General features: G+C 43.6%; 1 protein-coding gene across 1 annotated transcript in view; it reads left to right on the top strand.

Moving 5' to 3' along the window:
- Positions 1 to 1,281: 1,281 nt before the first annotated feature.
- Positions 1,282 to 21,403, top strand: part of kcnb2b (potassium voltage-gated channel subfamily B member 2b) — an 82,750-nt gene continuing 62,628 nt past the window's right edge. The window contains exon 1 of the mRNA XM_069667554.1: positions 1,282 to 1,895. Coding sequence (XP_069523655.1) covers positions 1,311 to 1,895 — 585 coding nt within the window. The 5' untranslated portion in view covers positions 1,282 to 1,310. The remainder of the gene's footprint in view (positions 1,896 to 21,403) is intronic.

Raw genomic sequence — 21,403 nt, forward strand, 5'->3', positions numbered from 1 at the left:
TCTTCTCCTCGCGACTCATTTTCAACACAATGTGGGACGCGCGTTCTCTACGCGGAGACCGCGGAGTTCTCTCCTCAGTCGTGGCCGCTTGACTGGAGGGGGATCCCGGCTCCCTTTTCATCCTTTACTCCCTTAGGAACGAGAGGAGTTTGCATGCAAAAGGTGGTTTATCCCGGCAAGGTGAGAGACACTGTTTTTCTGTGACTTTTGTCATATTTGCATAGCACTTTGAGCATAGTCATAAACAGTACCGTACACATTTTATAGCCTGATATACATATTGTAGAAGGTGTTGGATTACAGAAACATAACCAAACACAAAATACGTTGTAGCGTAACAGGTATGCAGTTTTTCTGAATTTATAGGACTGCGGAATAAGTCAGGACATACATATGATCAATATGATGCAGCTTTACATCCCTCCTTTGACACATGTACTCACAATATTCGGGTTGGATGTTAAATTTGCTGCTTCGCTGCTAATGTTTGGTTCAAATGATCACATAGTGCCAAATGTTGCTAAAAACTGTTGCATGAAGAACACCCGCTTAATTCAAAAGGATGTTACGAAATATTTAATGTGTAAAGACTCTAAATACTTACAACTTTCTGTATGATTCGGAAAATAATCAAAGTGTAAGGGGCATTTAAACTATTCTGTTTAAATTTAAAATTGTACAGAAGGACTTTTCCATGTGCAAGGGGTTGTGTTTGTCATAGAAGCTGATTTTAATGACCAAACGTAGCAGGGGGAAAGATATTTGAGAATAAAAAGAGCACATCAGGTGATTTCAAGGCTCCTTTCAGTCAATTTGTTTCCTGACTTACCACTCAGCGAGTCCCATTTCCAGCGATATGGCTGCATCGAAAGTAGTGCTCCAGCAGGAGTTTCATCCCTTACTACAGCCACAACAGTAGCTAGAGGGGAGTGCAAAGCAAAGCAGCCATATTGACTGTTAAAACAAAATCATTGATTCCGTCTAACACCTTCTTAGAAATGTGCTGACGGGATCAATAACACTGTGCAGCTGTTACTATTTTTGACTGAAACTGTGAGTAACAGGTGACCATGTGCTAGTGCTGCTTTAGTGGCGGTGCTTTATTTTTGTTTCTTCAAATCTTCTTGAGTGAACTTGATTAACCTGTACTTGATTTAGTCATTTAGTCATCTCACTAACTGTCTCTTACGTTTCCTCAGCCATGGAGGGACTTTCCTAAAGAGGATCCGACATAATTCAAAACTTTAGACCTTTTTTCCCCCTTTTTTCGTCATCGTAAAATCATCCCTTAAGTCTCCTTCTCCATCAAAATGGCTGAGAAGCTTGGACCAGCAGGGCTCAAGCCCCCCAACATCCGAACCGCTCCCTCCCTGCCACCGGAGCCCATCGACATCATCCGCACCAAAGCCCGCTCCCGCAGAGTCCGCCTTAACGTCGGGGGTCTGAACCATGAGGTCTTGTGGCGGACCCTGGACCGGCTACCCAGGACCCGGCTTGGCAAGCTTCGAGACTGCAACACCCACGAATCCCTGATGGAAGTCTGCGACGACTACAGCCTGAATGAAAACGAATACTTCTTTGACCGGCACCCGGGGGCCTTCACCTCCATTCTGAACTTCTACCGCACGGGGAAGCTACACATGATGGAGGAGATGTGCGCCCTATCGTTCGGCCAGGAGTTGGACTACTGGGGGATCGACGAGATCTACCTGGAGTCCTGCTGCCAGGCCCGCTACCACCAGAAAAAGGAGCAGATGAACGAGGAGCTGCGAAGGGAGGCCGAGACGATGAGGGAGAGGGAGGGCGAGGGAGAGTTTGATAACACCTGCTGCCCAGACAAGAGGAAGAAGCTGTGGGATCTCCTGGAGAAGCCCAGCTCCTCGGTGGCTGCCAAGGTAGGGAACCAAAACAGGAAGTGTGATCGCACCACCCCCTCTTACATTCCCCGATCACATTCAGAGCCGAACACTCTGCTGCCTGTATCATAGCACATAACATGCAGACTAATTATTAAAGGCCTACTCCCACCTGTAAAAAACAAGCATGAGTTCACCCATTTGAATCTTAAACAGGCGCGTACTGTACTCTCATCAGGTGTTTTCTTGTGCCATCTGTCTGGTTCCTCGTCTTTGAAAGTAGCAACAGTTGTTAGGGCTGAATTAAATATAGAAAAAGCTGCAGCGTTTGGGATGTCGATTAGTGATGTGCAAGCAAACAGCCTGGTTTAGTAAAATGTATGCTTCGGGCTCTGAAATTAGAAGTGACATTACAGCAGGAGCAACATTCAGGCTCAATTTGCTTAGACAAAATAATTGGTATATGCGTTAGGTACTAGTGTGGCTTTCTGTGCAGGGACAAAGTATGTCAGTGTTGAGCAGATCTGTCAAAGACTTGACGTGACATCTCTCAGAGGGAGAGGTACAAAACTCCTTTCTGGAGCTATGATGTGTCAGAGTTAGTGGATGGATCTGACTGTTAGCCAGAGACATGAGAGAATGAAGTTTTTTGCAGGTGTGTTGATGAATACTGGAGCTGGAGCTGTTTCCTTTATTGACTTTGAGCATTTTCGTTTGATTTGATTGCGAATTAAGGTAGTGATCAATGTGTTCCTCCTTCCCATGCATTGCATGTGTAAGACTGCTGCATCAGATGAAGGTTTTATTCCTACCTGATTAATCCTACAGAAGTCAAATGACTGTGAAGCAATGTCAAAGCTTGCTATAATGATGACGTCTCTCCTCTTCCACCTCCCCCTCACCCCATCCCTGCTCTGACTCAGTCCTCAATTAGGTAGGTCAACCTTGATGAAATCCAATCACTGGTAATTTACCTTTGGTCTCCAGTAACCTGATCTCATCCCTGGGCAGCGCAGGACAGGGTTGGCCCTGGGATTATATTCCATGTCAGCGTGTCATAAGCACGGGGTCTCTTGTGTGTGTATGTGCGACAGAAGCAACATCATCCCCTCTGTGCGACAAATACAGCTCCTGATGTGTTGTGTGGTGCATTGTCGTGGACTTTCCCAGAATCAAGAGCGTAGATTCAAGAATCAGGAGCTTTATTTTAAGAACCAACAGTGTAGATCTAGGATCAAGACTGTGGATCTAAGAATCAAGAGAGTATATTCAAGAATAAAGAGCATAGTTTCAAGAATCTAGAGTGTATATTTAAGAATTAAGGGGGGGATTCACGAATCAGAAGTGTAGATTCAAGAATCAAACTATAAATCACGCTCCTGAATCTTGAATCTAGGCTCCTGATTCCATAAATCACGCTCCTGATTCTTGAATATACGCGTTTGATTCTTCAAGAATCAGGAGCGTGATTTATAGAATCAGGAGCGTAGATTTATAGTATCAGGGGCGTAGATTCAAGAATCAGGAGCGTGATTTCAAGAATCAGGGTCATAGATTCAAGAATCAGGAGTTGATTTCAAGAATCAGGAGCGGGATTTCAAGAGTCAGGACCATAGATCCAAGAATCAGGAGCGGGATTTATAGAATCAGGAGCATAGATTCAAGAATCAGGAGCGTGATTTATAGAATCAGGAGCGTAGATTCAAGAATCAGGAGCGTGATTTATAGAATCAGGAGCGTAGATTCAAGAATCAGGAGCGTAGATTCAAGAATCAGGGGCATAGATTCAAGAATCAGGAGTGTGATTTCAAGACTCAGGAGCGTAGATTCAAGAATCAGGAGCGTGATTTCAAGAATCAGGAGCATAGATTCAAGAGTCAGGAGCGTGATTTCAAGAATCAGGAGCATAGATTCAAGAATCAGGAGCGTGATTTATAGAATCAGGAGCATAGATTCAAGAATCAGGAGCGTGATTTATAGAATCAGGAGCGTAGATTCAAGAATCAGGAGCGTGATTTCAAGAATCAGGGGCATAGATTCAAGAATCAGGAGTGTGATTTCAAGAATCAGGAGCGTAGATTCAAGAATCAGGAGCGTGATTTCAAGAATCAGGAGCGTAGATTCAAGTATGGAGAATGTGGTGGTGGTGGTGGGGGGGGGGGTTCAATAATTAGAAGCTTTGATTCTAGAATCAGGAGCGTAGATTCTCGAATTTAATGTGTAGATTCAAGAATCAGGAGCATGGATTCAAGCATCAAGAGAGCATATTCAAGAATCGAGAGCATGTATTCAAGTATTGAGGGGGGACATTCAAGAATTAGAAGCTTTGATTCTAGAATCAGGAGCGTAGATTCTAGAGTTAAAAGCGTAGATTCAAGAATCAGGAGTGTTTGATACGAGAATCAAAAGCACAGATTGATTTTCACACCTCTTACACCTTGCACTAAATTTATAGAAATGCATGCACTTTTGAAAATGGCATAAATATGGTAATATAACACAATACATACAATTACGATCCTTTTCTTGGGCTTCCAAATGTTTGCTCTTCCTTCCTGTTCACTCCTGCATGGCTTGTTTTCACCCAGTTATTTGTGATTGACATGGCTCCCGCCTCAGCTTAATAATCGTACACAGACTCCATGAGGAAGCTGTATATCACAAGAATCAATTATGAGGAGGCTGCCAATTTCTAACTTAAGGCAAACTCAGGTGACAGCCATGGGGTAATTTGATAAGCTGTGGGATATTTAAAGTGATTTACCTCCTTAATACGGCCCCTCAGTCTCCAGACGCATCAGGGTATTGCTGACCTGATCACTATCATGTGGGGGAAGCCTGTGAAACCTTCAAGGGAAATCCCACCCTAATTCAAATTGCATTGATATTCTGCTGAGTGCTCCACGAGGAGAACTTGAATGCGACTGTAATGGCTCTGCCCTGCGATCACGCTAAGGTTATCCGCAGCTGAAAGCACATTTGGAAGTAGACTCTCAGGGGGTGTTCGACTGTCAGATAGCAGTTCCCCGAGGTCAGGGAAGCCGTTTGTGGGTGCAGTGAGAACCCTTGAAAGCCCTTGACCAAGGAAAAGTCATTACGCTGTGTCATTATGCTGTGTGCATTTATACAAGGCAACCTGGGCCCTTTATCAAATGCAATCGTCTTTTTCTTTTCTTCACACATTATCTCTCTTTCTCTCACTTCCTTTTTTTTCTCTTACATCCCCTTAATCAGGAATTAGTTCTCCTTTATGGAACCTATGGCACACTCTGCCCTTAAGTAAAGGTTAAGCATGAGAGGACTGACCTTTTCAGGAGGGTCAATCAAGCTAGGATTACATTCATCAGCAATAACAGGAACGCATGCTTTGGGAGTTTGTGCAAGCCTTCCTAGAACTGTAAAGGTTGCAGTCATTGCAATAAAAAAAGAGAAGAAGACAGAAGAGAGGTGTCGAGTGTAAGTGAAGGAAGAGATGTGGTAGAAAAGCCCCGAGAGAAAGAGTGATGTAAGAGACGCAGTCATGTTAGATACGCCCCAGGATGCTGGGCTGGATCTTTGCAAACCTTTTCCCGATGAATAATGAACGCAGCGGTCAAAACAAAGGCGACGCAGGCTAATGCCGTGGCCTTTCTGTGTGACTGCGTGACTTTTGGTTGAGTGACCTGGTCGCGTGAGGAGGAGGGGCAGGGAGTTACTTTGTGTCCGGTTCTATCTGGTGCTTGGCTCCTCACAGGTGAGCGTCCGGGAGGGGAAGCGAGAAACCAATGTCACAACAAGATCTTTCAAGCCTGTGTACTGAAAGGGACACCTGCAGGAGCTCCCAGCTGAAATAGCCTTAGCTGAACTTCCATTGCAAGTGTGTTTTGGCACTTTTCTTAAAAATGAAATTACAAAAAGACCTAGTATTTTCACAGCTTATAGCCCGTGGTAAATGACTGTCATATGCTATAACATTACACAAGATTATAGTGGCCAAATATCAAATGGATGTTGCCATTGTTTTCCTCCTGTAGGCTATAATTTCTATTAATCCAGTAGAACGTGTTATCCTTGATACTGAGCCAGAAAGATTTGTACTGCCCTGACCCTCTTCTGTTTACAATGAGTCACGGCTGTAGCTGTACAGCAACACACTTAGCAAAGCGCATACAAGGAAACCATATACAAATTACTGGATAGCTGGAAGGAGTCTGGGTAACACTTTGAATTAAGGTACACATATCAACCATAAGCTAGTTGCGTATTGACCCATTATTAGTCATTACAAAGCACTTATTAATGCCTTATACTGCATGACCATTATGGAGGGAAAACTATTGGTTAATTAGTAGTTGTAGAATGCAGAATAAGCACTTTATAAAGATTCAATATGCTCCTTAATGAACAACTAGGTAGTGTCATATTTCCCTGTGCAAATGTATTACATTTACCAATCATTAGACAGATTTTACAGAACACAACTTAAGCGTAGTTTGTAACCTGCCTATGTTCATTCCACTGGATGTGTCTTTTGTCAACGTGGCGGCAAACGCGATTAGACACTCCAAATTAATTCCTTTTTATTTTCAGATAAGCACAAAGCTATTGCAGGAAGTGTGTCATAAATATCAGGAGCTCGCAAACTGTTTGCGACACAACTTGTGATTTAGTGAGCGCTTCAATATTAACACGAGTCAGGCCGCAGAGCTGGCGTCATAAATTAATGCTATTACTTGTTACATGGATGCCTCCAGTGCTCCGTTTTAATATATGTAGAGCTCAGTTTGCAAGTGCAGCATGTTTTTGCTTTGATTTGTGTTCATTCAAAGCTTCGATACTGGCTTTCCAGAGTATTAACATTGTCACATGAAATATTAAAGCGGTAATACACCAACACTATCAGAGAGAAAACATTCCCCCCTCTTTAGGTTCTCCTCACTTTCGAGTCCATTCAGCGTGTGGGCAGTCCTGGAAAATAATGGCCGAAGATTCAGAGCATTTTAAAGAGATCAATGTTTCTACTTGCCAGACCTTTCAAGTTGGGTTTTCTATCTCCCTCTCTCCTCCCGACATCAGCCGTGTCTAGCCTTGTGCTCACTCTTAATGTGGATGTGCACCATTAGTCTTTGCTTTATCTAATAATGTAGTCTATCTAGTGGGAATGTTAAGCAATGGGCCTGTATGGGCGCAGACTTGTGCTGTTTGGTCCTCCCACGCTTTGGAGCAGCCAAAGTCGGTCCAGCACTGACACTGCTGAGGATGATGACACAATGAGGGGAAGCTGTAGCATAATATTGTACTGTAACACACATCTCAAATGCCAATGAATGTCAGTTTTGTCACATTCATCCTTCTAATTTACCAGATTCACATGGCCGCCATTTTCCTCTCAGGGTGGGAAGCTCTAACACTGTTATAATGTTTATAAAGGCAATTGATAGTAAAGAACAGGAAGGAAAAGGAATCGCATTTCAAGGTAAAACAACAGCCTTGAAAAGCCATTAGCTACAGTTTGACAACAGCTAATGCTATTAATCAGCCTCTTGCTAGCTAGCATTACATTAGCTAGAATGTAGCTAACAGGTTAGCTAGAAACTCACGCCTTTTAATTGTATCGTGTAACACTATCAAACAATAAAATAAGTTTTCAGCCGTTAAGATAACGGCAATATTAGCTGTGTCCCAATCCAGGGGCTGCATCCTTCGAAGGGCGTATTCGAAGGCCGATTGCGTCACAGCTGCGTGTTGAAGGCTGTCCCATTTCGAAGGCTCCTTCAGATGCGGCCGACAGATGTGTCCTCCTTTTCCCGGGCCACGAAGGATCCATCGGGCGCATCCTTCATGGCCCAACGTATCCCGAGATTCAGTGCACGCCAATTCATATGAGATGGCGGACTCTTACACGGCTGAGGAATACACTTAGAAATGTAAAAGGTTTTGGTTTCAACTCAAACGAATAGCTAGCATTACACGTTTACAAAAATGACAGGGCCCTTGAAACAAATTATCTTTAAAATAATAGGTCAAGTTACGCAACGTTACGTGCTAGTTGACGGGAGTGGCGTTTGGTGACGTAAGGGAAAAAGGCAGGAACAGCTGGTGACGCAAACAGGAAATCTTCCACAGACTAGATCAGTTTGGCTTTAGCGGACTACGCAGGCTATGAAAAACACATCCATCGTAGACCGCCTTCGGAAGCTGCAGTCCCTAGATTGGGACACAGCTGTTATCTAGCAATCTAGCTGATTGCTAACGTTAGCTGACTGTAGCTAACAAGGTATAAAATATGCAGCTTGAAATATCACTGGATTTCCCTCCAAATTTTCCACTGTTCATCACCTTTTCAGTTGCTGATCAATGAAGAAGCAATAAAATTAATCAATTACTCTACATTTACACAACTTACAACTTAGAACAAAACAGTACGACATCACAACAGCATTTGAGCTCCCCCGTCCAGAGCACAGCGTCAGAGACAGATGGCTGCTGTGTGAATGTGGTCAATTGCTGATGTTGTTTAAGGTGATTAGTTTTGGATGTATGACACATCAGAAGTGAAAGTAGCCCTAAGTGTGACATTAGCAAATTCAATTAGCACACTGTTTCTGCAGCACTTGTTGTTTCAGATCACTGGCAGCCTCTTCCCCTCCAGCCGTCTGTTTCCTTCCAGGCTTTTGCAGCGCTGAAGCAAACATTTGGCCTTTTGTGCCTATTGATGTAGTTTCTGACAGTCGGAGAGTTAAAGATGGAGGGAGATGGGTATAAGGAAAGCGAGGAGGAGGAGGAGGCCTTCAGTCAGTTATAAGTCAAATGTTTTCATCAGTGTGTGCCCTGGGGTTATATTCAAGTAGGAGGTCTTCTTATCATCTTCTGCATGGATTGTGGTCAATCTTCACAAGGTTTAATCAATAGGCATCAGCATTTAATGAGAAAAAATGTTCCCTGCTGGTTTGGCAAACAGATTTTATGTACTTTTGGCTTATTTTGTGAAAAGCCTGCCAACCCCATGCCGACCTTGCCCGTTGAAATCAGATTTTGATGTTTTTAAGTTAGTTATTTCTCTCAAGGTGATACCCTGCTGCAATGGGAAGAGTCGCTCCAAGCTGCAGCAGTAAGTATTGTTCTACATTATCTTATTTGGCCTTTAGTGAGTCATCCGGATGTACTACAGGAGAGGAGTTTGTCATTTAGGCGGAGCACACCTTCTGCGGTCTCCTGGTTACATAAGCCTTCCTTCCAGGCCTTTAATCAGTACAGCCTAGCATTTAGGCACCAGCACCTAAATCCTCTTTACCCCACAATCATAATCAGATAAGAGTGAACCTCCTAGATTATAGGTGACACGAGTCCTTATAGTCCCTGTAGAGGCAGAGGAAGCGGCATTTATCATCTGGATGTTCCATGACACGATTGAATTCAGTTTTCCCGTCCACCGCTGTATTTCTATTCCCTATATGAGTCACCTGCAATATATAAAGATGTTAAAGTGAAATGTGTTCTCTAATGATTTGGGTCGGAAATTGTACATAATTGGGGTTGTAAGGGAAGAAGAAGTTTTATAAAGGCACAGTCAGTACTTCAGTCTCTTTTCTCCCAAAGTGCACTTTCATTCCTCGTGTTCGCTATCTTAAACTTCTGTTACTCATTTGTAACTTTCTCTCATGTTGTTTCCATGAGAAATAGCTGATTTGTTGTATCAACAGTGAATACTGACTAGTTTAATCTGCTGTTTACTCACTGTTATCAGGAATTTCCTCATATGGACAAGACGCCGCAGGAGTGGTACAAGCAGTAGATAGAACTCTTTCCACTTTCTGTAGTTGTGTTGCTGCTATTTGAATTTTCTGTTAAAGGGGCAACTCGCCCCTGGAAAAAGCCACTGTCAATCAAAGCTGGCGTTCTCTGTAATCGATAGAAGCAAAAATATTTGAAATTGGCGCCATAGCTGTGGAGAAAGTTATACAAACAGCTCGTGGTTTCGCCCGTTCTACATTCCTACAACACCCAGCGTGCATTGCGCCGCTCCCTCTGAAAGGAACGGCCCAGCGAGAGGCGCTGGAGTAAAATACTACCGTTTTGCTGCAGGCAAAGGCTCAGAGAGGCACCAAATCCGAAAGACAACGAGAATATACCGGTGGATCGTCTAAAAAATCTTCAGGTCTGCAGTCTACATCAGAGGATGATATAGATTGAGGAAGTGTAGTTCCTCAGGAGGTTTTCTCAGGGCCCATTGGAGAAGTGGTCCTCCAAAGGCACAGAGCCAAATTGCATTTTTTTTATACCATAATGTCATTAGCTCCCCATAACAGCATGATGGGACTGAGGTTGAAAATCGGGGAACCAGCCCTTTAAGTGAAGAAGGTGCAAATACTCATACAACAATAAAAGTCTCACATTTAGCTCAATACTGAGCATTGGTCAGCTTACATCATAATCAGTGAGTTTATACTCACGCTGTGGATGCCTGATAGTGCTGATGGAAAAAAACATGGCATGTTATACAAGAGGGAATCATTAAATCAGGAGTTCTTCACACAGAAGCAATCTTCAATTTTAAAAGCACTTATAATTGCACTTTAGTGACATCATTTCTTCCAGTTAAGAGGCTGACTAGATGTCATGGGTTTTGCAGAAGAGGTACCCCAGGGTCATATTCAAACTGAGGAGCAGGATAGGACACTGCAGCCCTTTATTGATCAAACTAAAGCGTTGTTTCTGCGAGTCCCACCCGCGGGGTTGAAAGGGAACATTTGAGGAGAAGCGGAGGAAGTTGTTAAAGACGAAGCAAAAGAAAGCTATTGATGCAACTGACCGTCAGAATTGATCTGCAGAAACCACGCTGTTGTACATTTTTAATTATTTCAGAAATACTCATTCATCAATGTCTGCAGTAACAGGGAAACACACCTCCATCCTTTTCTTGTTTTGCTTTGCTTTGCACAAATAACCTGCCACTGCTTTCCTCCATTTTCATGTTTACTCGCAGGAACTCGCATGCGGAGGAATTACAGTCAGGGCGCGGATCAGTGGCAATGGTGTCCCAGCAGAGCCCACTGGCCTGTCTTTAGGCGTAGTAGAATTAACAAGCCATGTAGTGATTCATGAATGAAGATATCATGAAATAAAAGTCACGAGGCACGAGTAGTATTTGCTCACATAAAGGGATAGAGGTAAACTAGATCCAGGGAACAAGAAAAACCCGCTTCAAAACAAGTCTAGTACAAACAACATGGCCGATACAAGCCAAGGCTAATGAGCGGCCAGATGGTGTGAGAGGCCTGATGGCTGAAGTCTTATTAGTAATTCTACTGTCATCCCCGGAATACACCCTCACATTTCCGAAGAACAAATCTGTTATGACTTGGGCGGCTGCTACTGAGAACTATTTTCATAATCAATTAATCTGTTGTGTGGAAAAAATGGTAATTTCCCAGAGGGTTGATCTTCAAATAGCTTGTTTTGTCGGATCAGCGGACAAAAAGCCAAAGAGAAACAGAAAAAGTACCAATTCCTCTGCTAGAAAAAGTGGATGTTTGGCTTTTTGTTACGATAAATTATTGGTTACTTGTACAACAAGTCCATCTACATGTATTAAGGTGTTTTTATCGGTCCATCTTCAACACTTTTAAGTGGGGCAGTAGAAAGTTTAGATAGCGAAATTGTTAGCCAAAAGTTGGCATTTAGTACATCCAGCAATGATGTAGCAACATTAGCATTCATTTGGAGTCATGTTTGTGCCCCTCTGATGAATGTAAGCTCAATATTTAGTCTCCTTTTATCTCCGTTTTGGGTTCCTCCACCTCCTGAAGTAAACATCTGACTCTTTAGATGCTCTGCTATGCTCACCAGCTGGTCGCTGAGTTTATCTGTCTGTCTATCTGTCTAAAACAATGCGATAAGAGCAGTTTAAGTGAACGTGGAGCAACTAAAAACATGGAGCTAACAGGGACGACAGAGTTGTTTCTATGCTTGTATGAGTTGCACACTTCAAGCTTGTTCGTCCTGCAAAAGTGCAGGAGAACGTAAACTGGCAGAAAGCCCCAGGTCTGAGCAGCATCAGAGCGAGGCATAAATCCCAGGGAAGGCGGGGAGTGGCTGAGGACCAGCAGCCAGCGTCAGCTCTGGCTTGGCACTGCCAGCTTGAGTGACACTCTGGGAAAGAGGCTAATGTGTTCCTTCCTCCTCCTGCTTTACTCGTCTCCTCCCTGTCCTCCTCCTCATTGCCTCAGCTGCTGCCCCCCTGCGAGGTGTGCTCAACCTGTCTTTTGCTGTTTTCCTCGTCTCAGAAGGCGTCAGAAATAGGGTGAGACGGAGAGGGGACAGGAAGAGAAGAGTCATCATTCTAAACGCTACGAACACCAGTTCTCTATTACGTGCTTCAGTGAATCCCCTTTACACACAAACACACACTCTGTATTCACAGCTAACAGTCACTCTTCCACATCTCTGCACATACGAACTTTAATACACACAATATGCCCTCGGTAGTACAGCACACAAACAGGCATCCCTCTATCCACACACACACACACACACACACACCTCTTTATCAGTGAACCTTCAAATAGTGCTGAGGCAGCTTTCTGTGGGTGCCACAACACAGCGAGTGCCACGCTGTTGTCTCCCTCGCTCTCCCTGTGCCATCTCCCTTTCAATATCCTTCACCTTTTTCCTGCATTCGCTGTTCGCCACCCGAGCTGCCTTCGGAGCCTCCCTTTAGATCCTTTATCCTTCATTTCCTCCTATCAGTCCCACTTCCTGCCTCCTTTCCTCTCTCCTCTCCTCTTTCCTCCTTCATATTTCTGTCTTTATTTACTCGCTCGGTGAGAAGCTGAATTGTGATCCTGCTCACCGCTCCATCATGAAAGTAGTCATATGAGAGTGCATTGGTATTCATTGTGGTGGGGTTTTTTTTACATTGGGCTCTATATCAGTCATATTTATGATTCAGTACGAGCAGTCAGAGAAGTGCTTCCTCAGGTGTCCCCACTTCCTGTTTGCTCTCAGGGCTGCAGAATTGAAGTGCTCTGCTGCGTCCCGATACAAAGGAAATGGTATTAGAAGCAATAAATGCGCAAATAATCCTGCCAGCTTGATAAATTACACATTGAGACTCCTCAATAACAAAAGGGGATTTCCTTTGGAGGGCTCGCAGCCTCCCTTCAAGGAGTTCTCGAAAGGGGATGTGTAAACAACTTAATTTTACTTGTGTCCTCGGAAATGCCGTGTTTGCGTAGTTTCCATGGTGACCGTGGTGTGCCATGGTGACTTATTGACACCCGGGGAGCAATTCATCTCTATACAGGCTGTGTGAGAGGCAGAGCAGCTGGTACCTCGGCCCCCACAAACCAACCCCCAATGCAAATGTAAGGGAATCGCTTGTGCAGTGCATCATCGGCACAGTTCAGGCCTCGCTGACTGAAATTCACCCTCAGATAGAATTCACCGAGAGGATTTTCTTCCTCCCGATGAAGTGTTTTCGCTAATTCTCTGTTTGTGTCATTTCTAACAATGCTTCAGTAGTTCTCGCTGACACCGAAATTACCTCCTATTGTGCGGCGGAGTGCTCGAATGGGCTCGCACAGTCATATTTTGTGCAGCCGCTGCTGTGATATGATGAGCGTAGAATAACCGTCATTTTTAATTGCACTGAGATGCAATAATCTGTTCCACTCTGTTTGAGAGTGTAGAGAGAGAAAAAAAAAGGAGCAGATTCTGGAGTCGAGTTTGTGTTCATGTAAAGGAAAGAAGAAGAATGGTGTCTCCGCCTGTCTTGCGGCCCGATCAGAGGGTCTCCGGAGCAGCAGAACAGGGACTTGGTTTTGTCTGGATATAAGAGATTAATTAAAAAAGCTCCTCTTTAAGAAGGCCTCCGAGGACGTGTAAGAGAAAAGAGACAGATAGCGCGGATCAGTGGGAGGTTGAAAAGGGTTGAAGTCATGGCCACGTGGATCTTTGGTGAAGAATCTAAAGTTTTTATGATTCTGCGTATTTCTTCATATTCCCCTCTAATTATCACCTCCTCCTCCTCTTCCTCCTCCTTCCTAGACTTCCTTTTCCTTATTTAGCTCCTCTGTTGGGCTGCCTCCAACTTCATACAACGCTTTTCTCTTGTGTCATCCCGCTCTTGGCGTCACTGTGGGCCGTGCTGCCAGCTGTTTGCTGTCTCTCTGTACGCCAGAAAGTGACAGAAGATATTATTATATGCCCTGCTCTTTGTTGTTGTTGGTTGGTGTGTGTGTGTGTGTGTGGGAGTCCCATTACTTCTACTGCGCCACAGGAGTTGCTCAGTGCTGACCACAGTAACTCTCCCCTGCTTTGAATGCTCGGATGCACCTTAAATTTCAGTTTATCTGACATCCATCCTGAAAAAAGTTCATCTGGGATAGTGTATCCTCATACTCAGTCATAAAAGTTTAAGCACAGTATTTAACTATTTATGCCCTTGGCAGACGATACAGGATTTTTGCTACTTCAAGAGTTTCTTTGCTTGGGTTTTCTTGATATACGAGTCAATAAGGTTTTTTTATTGCCATTGCGCGAGGCTCTAAGGATGGCGGTGTTTGTGGCCTATGTCCACAACTTTTGTCCAGGTGGCAGAATCACACATCTACACATTTTCAGGATGTCCAGAGGTTGTAATAACTTAAACGCCGGACTTTTAGCAAGCACCACAAGCAGATACAATTTTAAGTTGTCAAAATCTTTAGTTTATGACCAAAAGACGTAAAAAATTAAATTCACAGCGTACTAGCAAATGTTAGCATGCTAACATGTACAACTCCTGTGAGGAGTTTTAGCTGGTTAGGAAACCAACGAAAATAATTACTGATGCATCTATATGAGCTACAAAAGCAAAAAGACCACCAGCTAGAAGATTAGCTATTAGCATTCTGCCGAAACAGCCACGGCAAAGTTTCACAGTGGGTGGTATGTTTCACAGTCGAAAGGAAGGAGGATGATTTGTTTCATCAGAAAACACTGCTTATGTACAGGACAATATCAGCCAAGAGATAATACTTTGCACTTGGTCCACAGGGGTTTCCAATATAGACACAAACTTAAAGTTCACATTAGCTAAAATATTTAGCCTGTTAGCATGTCGATAGCGGTGTCTCAATTCAGGGGCTGCATCCTTCAAAGGACGTATTTCAAGGCAGGTTGCGTCACAGCGGTGCATCGAAGGTGGTTTATTTTCCTTCAGATACAGCCAACAAATGTGTCCTCTGTTTCCCGGGCCATGAAGGATCCATCGGGTGCTTCCTTCGCGGCCCAAAGTATCCTGAGATTCATTGCGAGGAACATACTTTTAAATGTAAGAGTTTTTGGTTTCAACTCAATCAAACAGTTAGCGATACAAATCTTACAAACAACGAAAGGGGCCTTGAAATAAATGATTGTGACATCAGTTATGATAGCTAGTTAGCCCGCTAGCAACCTGTTGCTAGACAGCGTTTGGTGTCGCAAGGTTGAGGGCGGGAACAGCTGTTGACACTAACAGGAAGTCCTCTGTAGACCAGGCTGTCTCATTTCAGCTCGGCTTTAGCGATCTGCGCAGGCTACGAATGACTCATTAATGTAGACCGCCTCCTTTGAAGAATGCAGCCCCTGAATTAAGACACAGCTAATGTTAGCATTAACACACAAAGCAGCTAGCATGGTTGTAAATGTTTAATCTTGTCAAGTAAAGAGATTTTTATGAATAAAAACATCATAATACACCATGATGTATTTATTTATTTTATCAATTTCTATTGTCAGTACAGCTGCAGCAGGGTTCTAATGAATCTTTCTGTAGCCCAAAGGTCACAGCTTTAATTCCTCTTAACAGCTGGTGTCTCAACTATTTTACAAGAATGAAAAGCTTCACATGTTCCATTGATCCCACTCCTCCATTGTCATCCAGTTCTCACCAAACCATTCATAAAATCACTAAATCAGTCAAACACATCAGTAAATGTGCCCTCGACTGGAAGTGTCCATCTGTGCGCCTAGTCGGGCGAGGTGACAAGAGGCATTGATACAGTCATTTAGCTCCCCAGTGTGATTGTAATCAGCTTACTGCCATTGGAGGAAAGGACCTGGCTGGCCTGAGGGCACAGTGACGCCAACATACACCCACTCAGACCATGTGACCCTGTGTCAATGTCAGGAAGGCCTGCAGTGGGCCAAAAGATCTGCGTCTGACACTGCGGAAAGGTCATGCTGGATGTTTCTTTTCCTGGTGTAAGTGCAGATTTAGGTCAGGTTCAATGTCAGTGCCCAAGTAATTTAAATACATTTGCGTGCGTCTGTAAGGTTAAAAAAAGAATGCCTTGTACTGTAGTTTTGTCAGACACATCGCTGGACACATTTTCCCTGTTTTAATGGGATCTGCCCTCCATCGCTACAGGATCAGGGAAGATTTCGGTCTGTTGGGTGATGACATTTGGTAGAAACCTTGCCAATCGATAGGATAACTCTCAGGTATTGACCGGTGTGCTGAAAGCCCCACCTGTTTCGTTGTGTTCCAGCGCACAGGCCTGTGTAGTATGTACGGTTAAGTGTTGACCACTTGCATACTTGCATGTGTCTGATATTTGCTCTCTCGCTCACTCCGCTCCTGCAGGTATTGTGTATTTATGTCTGGATTCTTTTATTTATTTATCTGAACTCGGCGCGACTTTTACTGCAGCTTAGCGCTTTTCCTTTATGCCTGTTTATGATTCACCTTCAGTGACTCACTGTAAAGTTGATTCTCTTTATACCCTTTCTTTGATTATCCACGTCTATTGGGTGAAATATGCTTGTTTACCTCCTCTTTTCTGCCCTTTTTTCATCTCGCCCTGGCGTCCTTTAATTGCTCACCCTCGCTCCCAAATCGCTTGTTTCCTCTTTAAGTCTCTTTTCTTCCTTCATATGGAACTTCTCGGCCTATTTGTAGTTCATTTGCAATGTTTTGTCACAAACAAAGCAGCCAAAACTACTCAAAGTCTGGATCCTGGCACTGGCCCGACTAAAGATTTTTAAACTATACTTGTTTTGCAATAAATCCCCCTTAAGTAGCGTGACAGTATCTAACGGCTGCCTAGCGTCCTCTTTAGCATCCTTAGTTTTCACCTCCTGGTCCAAGGTATTGAATAAGGTGTCTAAGAGCGAATAACAATACTAATGTTGTTGGATGACTGTTGATTTAAGGCAAAGTAGTGCCGGCCTTTGTTACGTTTCAGTGTTGCTATTCTCGCCTTTATGAGTGGTTGCTTTCCGCCACAATAAAAGACGTAATCTTGCTCTATTTGTATCAGCTTTAAACTACATTATTGCTGCCGTAAAAGTCATCTTATGCGACAGATAGATGTCATAAAGCTTAGTATTAGAAATGCTCAACACTTAGAGGCAGATGTAAAGGGAATCTCACTTCTAAAAATAACATATTACAACACGTTAAGTCGCAGCAATGTGTAATCACGCGGAGAATAAAACCTGGAAATCTTCTCTTCATCGCTTAGTCTAGGGGAATACAATGAGAGATTAGGAGGCTTCATTTATACATATATCTGCTTTGTGAATGGGTAAAAGTTAATGCGGATTATAATGTGGAGCATTAAATCGGGTAAGGCAGTGATTCACCCACCCTGGGACGCGCGATTCCTCTCCTCTGTTATGACTTCAATATGTATTTATTCCCTTTCTTCACGTCACAGCTGAAGGAACCCTGGCCTTTAATCTTTGTTCAGTTCAGCTTCCAGGATGACCTTTTTGGCTTTGTGTGCCCGTGTATGTATGTGTTTATGTCGCTGGAGGAATATTAATTCGATTTTTAAGTAGTGTAAAGTGCAAAAGTACACGAATATATGCAGGGGCAGCGCTGAGAGAGGAATATTCAAACATGGAAGATGAAAGACAACATGGTGTCTGTTTCATTTACATGAAGGCGCACAGGGATGTATCCATCAAAAGACTCATATTAATCTGTATTTTTTGCTGACAGTAAAACTGGAATTCATTACTTTTTGAGATATCCTCCCTCACTTTGCTCTTTTATCTGTGACTTTTTACCAGATTTGCACGTTTACACAGCTGATGTGTCTCCTCAGAGTGGGAGGACTGTGCACTCTTTGGCAGTGGAAAGTTGCGGCAGAGGAATGCTTGTTTGTGTTTAAAAGTTCAATAAATATTAAGTTAAAAATGCTGCGTCTTTAAGAGGTGCTCTGATTTAATCACGGCGGTGTAATTTATCTCCCTCAACACAAGAAAATTCCACAAATTACTCTTCCCTAATTGAACGCCCGAGTCTGTCTTCCTGCTGGGATTAACTCTGGTGTGGAGAGGTATAAATCCGGCCTCCTGTCCGTCGGACTGACAGGCGGACACACCCCCAACCTGATGTGCTGCTCCCTAATCCCCGCTGACGACACTACACAGTCTGAGGACAGAAATTAACAGCCCGGTGTCAGCTGCGACATCCTGCCTGTCTGTCATCGCAACAATCACATGCTCATGACGATGGTGAATCAATTAGCATCGCTGCCATATATCAGATTAAGACTAAACAAGTCCAGAGGCGGGCTCATTAAAACGGTTGTCTGTTTAGATCGTCTAATAGAAGCAGAGGCTTAATGGGGGAGGGTTAAACTTGTTGAGGGACACTGTGGATGGCCGGGGTTCACATCTTAATCCTGAGGGATTGGCTTCTCTGCGTCCAGACTGAATCCAGAATGGAGGGAGGGACAGGTGGAGGTGGACATGAATTAAAAATGGATGTTTAAAATTAAAGCTGCTCTATTAGTGTTTTAAGGTCACATGACTCAGCTCATTACTCGGCCCACTCTCAGAGCTCTCATTAGAAGTAGAAGAAGAGATACTTTATTAATCCCAAAGGGGAAATTCAATTTTCAAACATGCTCCACACACACATGCACAAACAGGACCCTGTGGACTTACACTAATGAAGAGATGTCAGAGGGAGGGGGCTGCTCATGGACATGCGCCCTGAGCAGTGGGGGGTTTAGTGTCTTACTCAAGGACAGCTCAAGGCAGCATAGGAAAGGAACTGGCACCTCTCCAGCTTCCAGCCCCAATTCCACGCTTGGTCCACACCGGGACTGGAACCGGCAACCCTCTGGTTCCCAAGTTTCAACTAAAAATCAACAGCATGCAATGAACCAAACAGCAAAGCGAATAAGGTTGTTAAGGTCACCTGAAACAGGACTCTAAGTCACTGTAATGCTGCACCCTCTCTGGTAGCTGCATAAAGAGCCATTTTTCCCTGACGTAAATTATATTACCGTAAAATCTGGAATATAAGTCCCACTAGAATATAAGATGCAGTCTGTTTTTGGGGTATCCCTGATGGACAAAGGTTTTCTATAGCTATTTATTATTAACACATTCAAAAGACATACAAATTACAGCCTACCATCTGTTTTCGCCATGTGGAGTTTGCATTCCTGCTAGCTACAGGTGCGGTAGTTGAGCTTAGCCTACGGTAACGTTAATTGTTGTGAGGATGGCGGCTGCACTAGCGAACATGATGGCGCACGTCCGTGACGAAGCGTTAGCTAGATCATAGCGCCATCGTCTGGATAATGTAACACAATAAAATACCTCTCTGCATTTTATACTGGTATATTTGTTGCACCGGTATATAGGATGCACTTTTTAGATGACAAAATAATTGATAGTTGATAATAATAACACCTTAAAAGTGCCCAAACACCTTCTTTCCCGAAACTTTGTACGTAGGATTTTTAGAAATCAAATCCTGCAATTTAAATTTTTCACACATCAAAAACATCTAAGAATGTGTGCGCACATGTCACTTTCTATATTTGTCTGTGATAATGTGTGTTTTCATGCATGTGTGCCCACATCTCTGCCTGTTCTCAGGTGGGTCCCACACAGGCCTGCAGACACAGTCTATGTATAGGAGCCTTCCCATTGGCCCCCACATCTCGCTGCGCTGAAAGATGCAGCATACACATCCTGCAGATTGCATTAGTGCACACTGCATACATGTGTGTCTTGCACGTGCGTGTGTGTGTACGTGTGCATGACTGTGTAGGATTGCAAATGCAGCACAGTGTAGCCAGCCATGTAGAACATTGCATGGACAGCATCATGCAAAGCACGTTGCATGGAGCATGGAGCACTCTGCAGCTCCATTCATAAGAATATATTAAAACCATCTCAGTAGCAAATGTCAGACAAATTTCCCTTTACTTCTTTGTCTTTTAGATTAAACATGAGCCCTGGTTGAATGAACATTTTGCTGAGGTTTTTTTTACCTTCAACTACAATGGTATGATAATGAAATCTCCAGTCTTATCAGCCTTATATCTGCTCTGCGCTCTGACAAAGCACTCAGATGTATCTGGTAGCAACAGTGAATCGCTATTCTAAAGGAGGAGACAGTAAGGGAGATGTACTTTGATATGAAATATTGATAGCCAGGACATTTACTTGAATTGCAACAAAGTGCTCGCAGACAGAAACAGGGAGTTTTGAATGAAGGGAATGTATCATAGAAAAAGTACAGTACAGGGAAAGAGAGTGAGGGAGAGAGGGAGGGGTGAGTTACAGTGTGTCGGAGTAACAGACTGCAGCAGTTGGAGGCTTGAAAAAATCAAAGCGCGGTAGTCCCAGCTTCACAGGGGATGGCACTTTGGTTAAGGTTGTGACTGTGTGACCATAACAGGGACGTGGCTACCATCCAAAATATTCAACTCGTAGCTCCAGGGCTCGTCTCTTCTCCTCCTCCTCTTCCTCCTCTCAGAGTTTTGGTTGCTTGGCCACGTAGACGACTAAACATGGGAGAAAAACACAGCACCGAGGCGCAATCAATAGTCCTTAAATAATTTCCTAACTCTATTTATTTGATGTTTGGTTCGATCCAAGACTTTCATCAATATTGCTGTCAAATGTAATAATGTAGTATTTGGCTCCCCCCTCCTCTGTCTCTCCTCTCTCTCTCTCTTTCTTGGTTACTGCAGATTGTAAATGTTTCATGATCATGTGCGCGCCTTAAGGTGTTCCCCTCTTTGCAAAGCACATGTTCCACTCTTGATTTGCACAGCAGCACAAAAGAAAGCCTGTGTGCGTTTCCCCCGGCCGTGATCTGATGCACAGTACATCTCCCACCCATTTCTGCGTGTCTCCCCCAGTCTTTGAACTCTTTTTCACCTGAGGAGTCACGTCCTCGAGGGCTCTTATTTTGAAGTTCAAAGCAAAGGTTGCGCCAAATAACTCTGTTTATATACAGTGCGAGACATATTTGCATTCTGCTGACTTGGCTGAAAGTGTGACAGGGGATAATGTGCAGCAGGACAAACAGGAAAGCAAAGTAAAGGTTCAGTTTGGGACTTGGGTGCTGAGATGCAGGGAATATGTAATCTGGATTCCTGTGATTCACTTTACCTGCTCCCAGTCCATTATTGATGCCACGACATCAATTATTTCAATCCTATTTTAATTCTTTCCAGGCTGCTTCTTCTCTTCTTTTCCCTCTCTTGATGTCCATCCTTTTTTTTTCTGGCCTCTATTTGCTTCCTCCCACACGCCCACCACCCACTACCATCAGCTCTTGCATC

The sequence above is a fragment of the Semicossyphus pulcher genome, unplaced genomic scaffold, assembly GCF_022749685.1.
Source record: "Semicossyphus pulcher isolate SPU_LCO1_2020_fin unplaced genomic scaffold, fSemPul1.0.p SCAF_18, whole genome shotgun sequence".
Taxonomy (NCBI): Eukaryota; Metazoa; Chordata; class Actinopteri; order Labriformes; family Labridae; genus Semicossyphus; species Semicossyphus pulcher.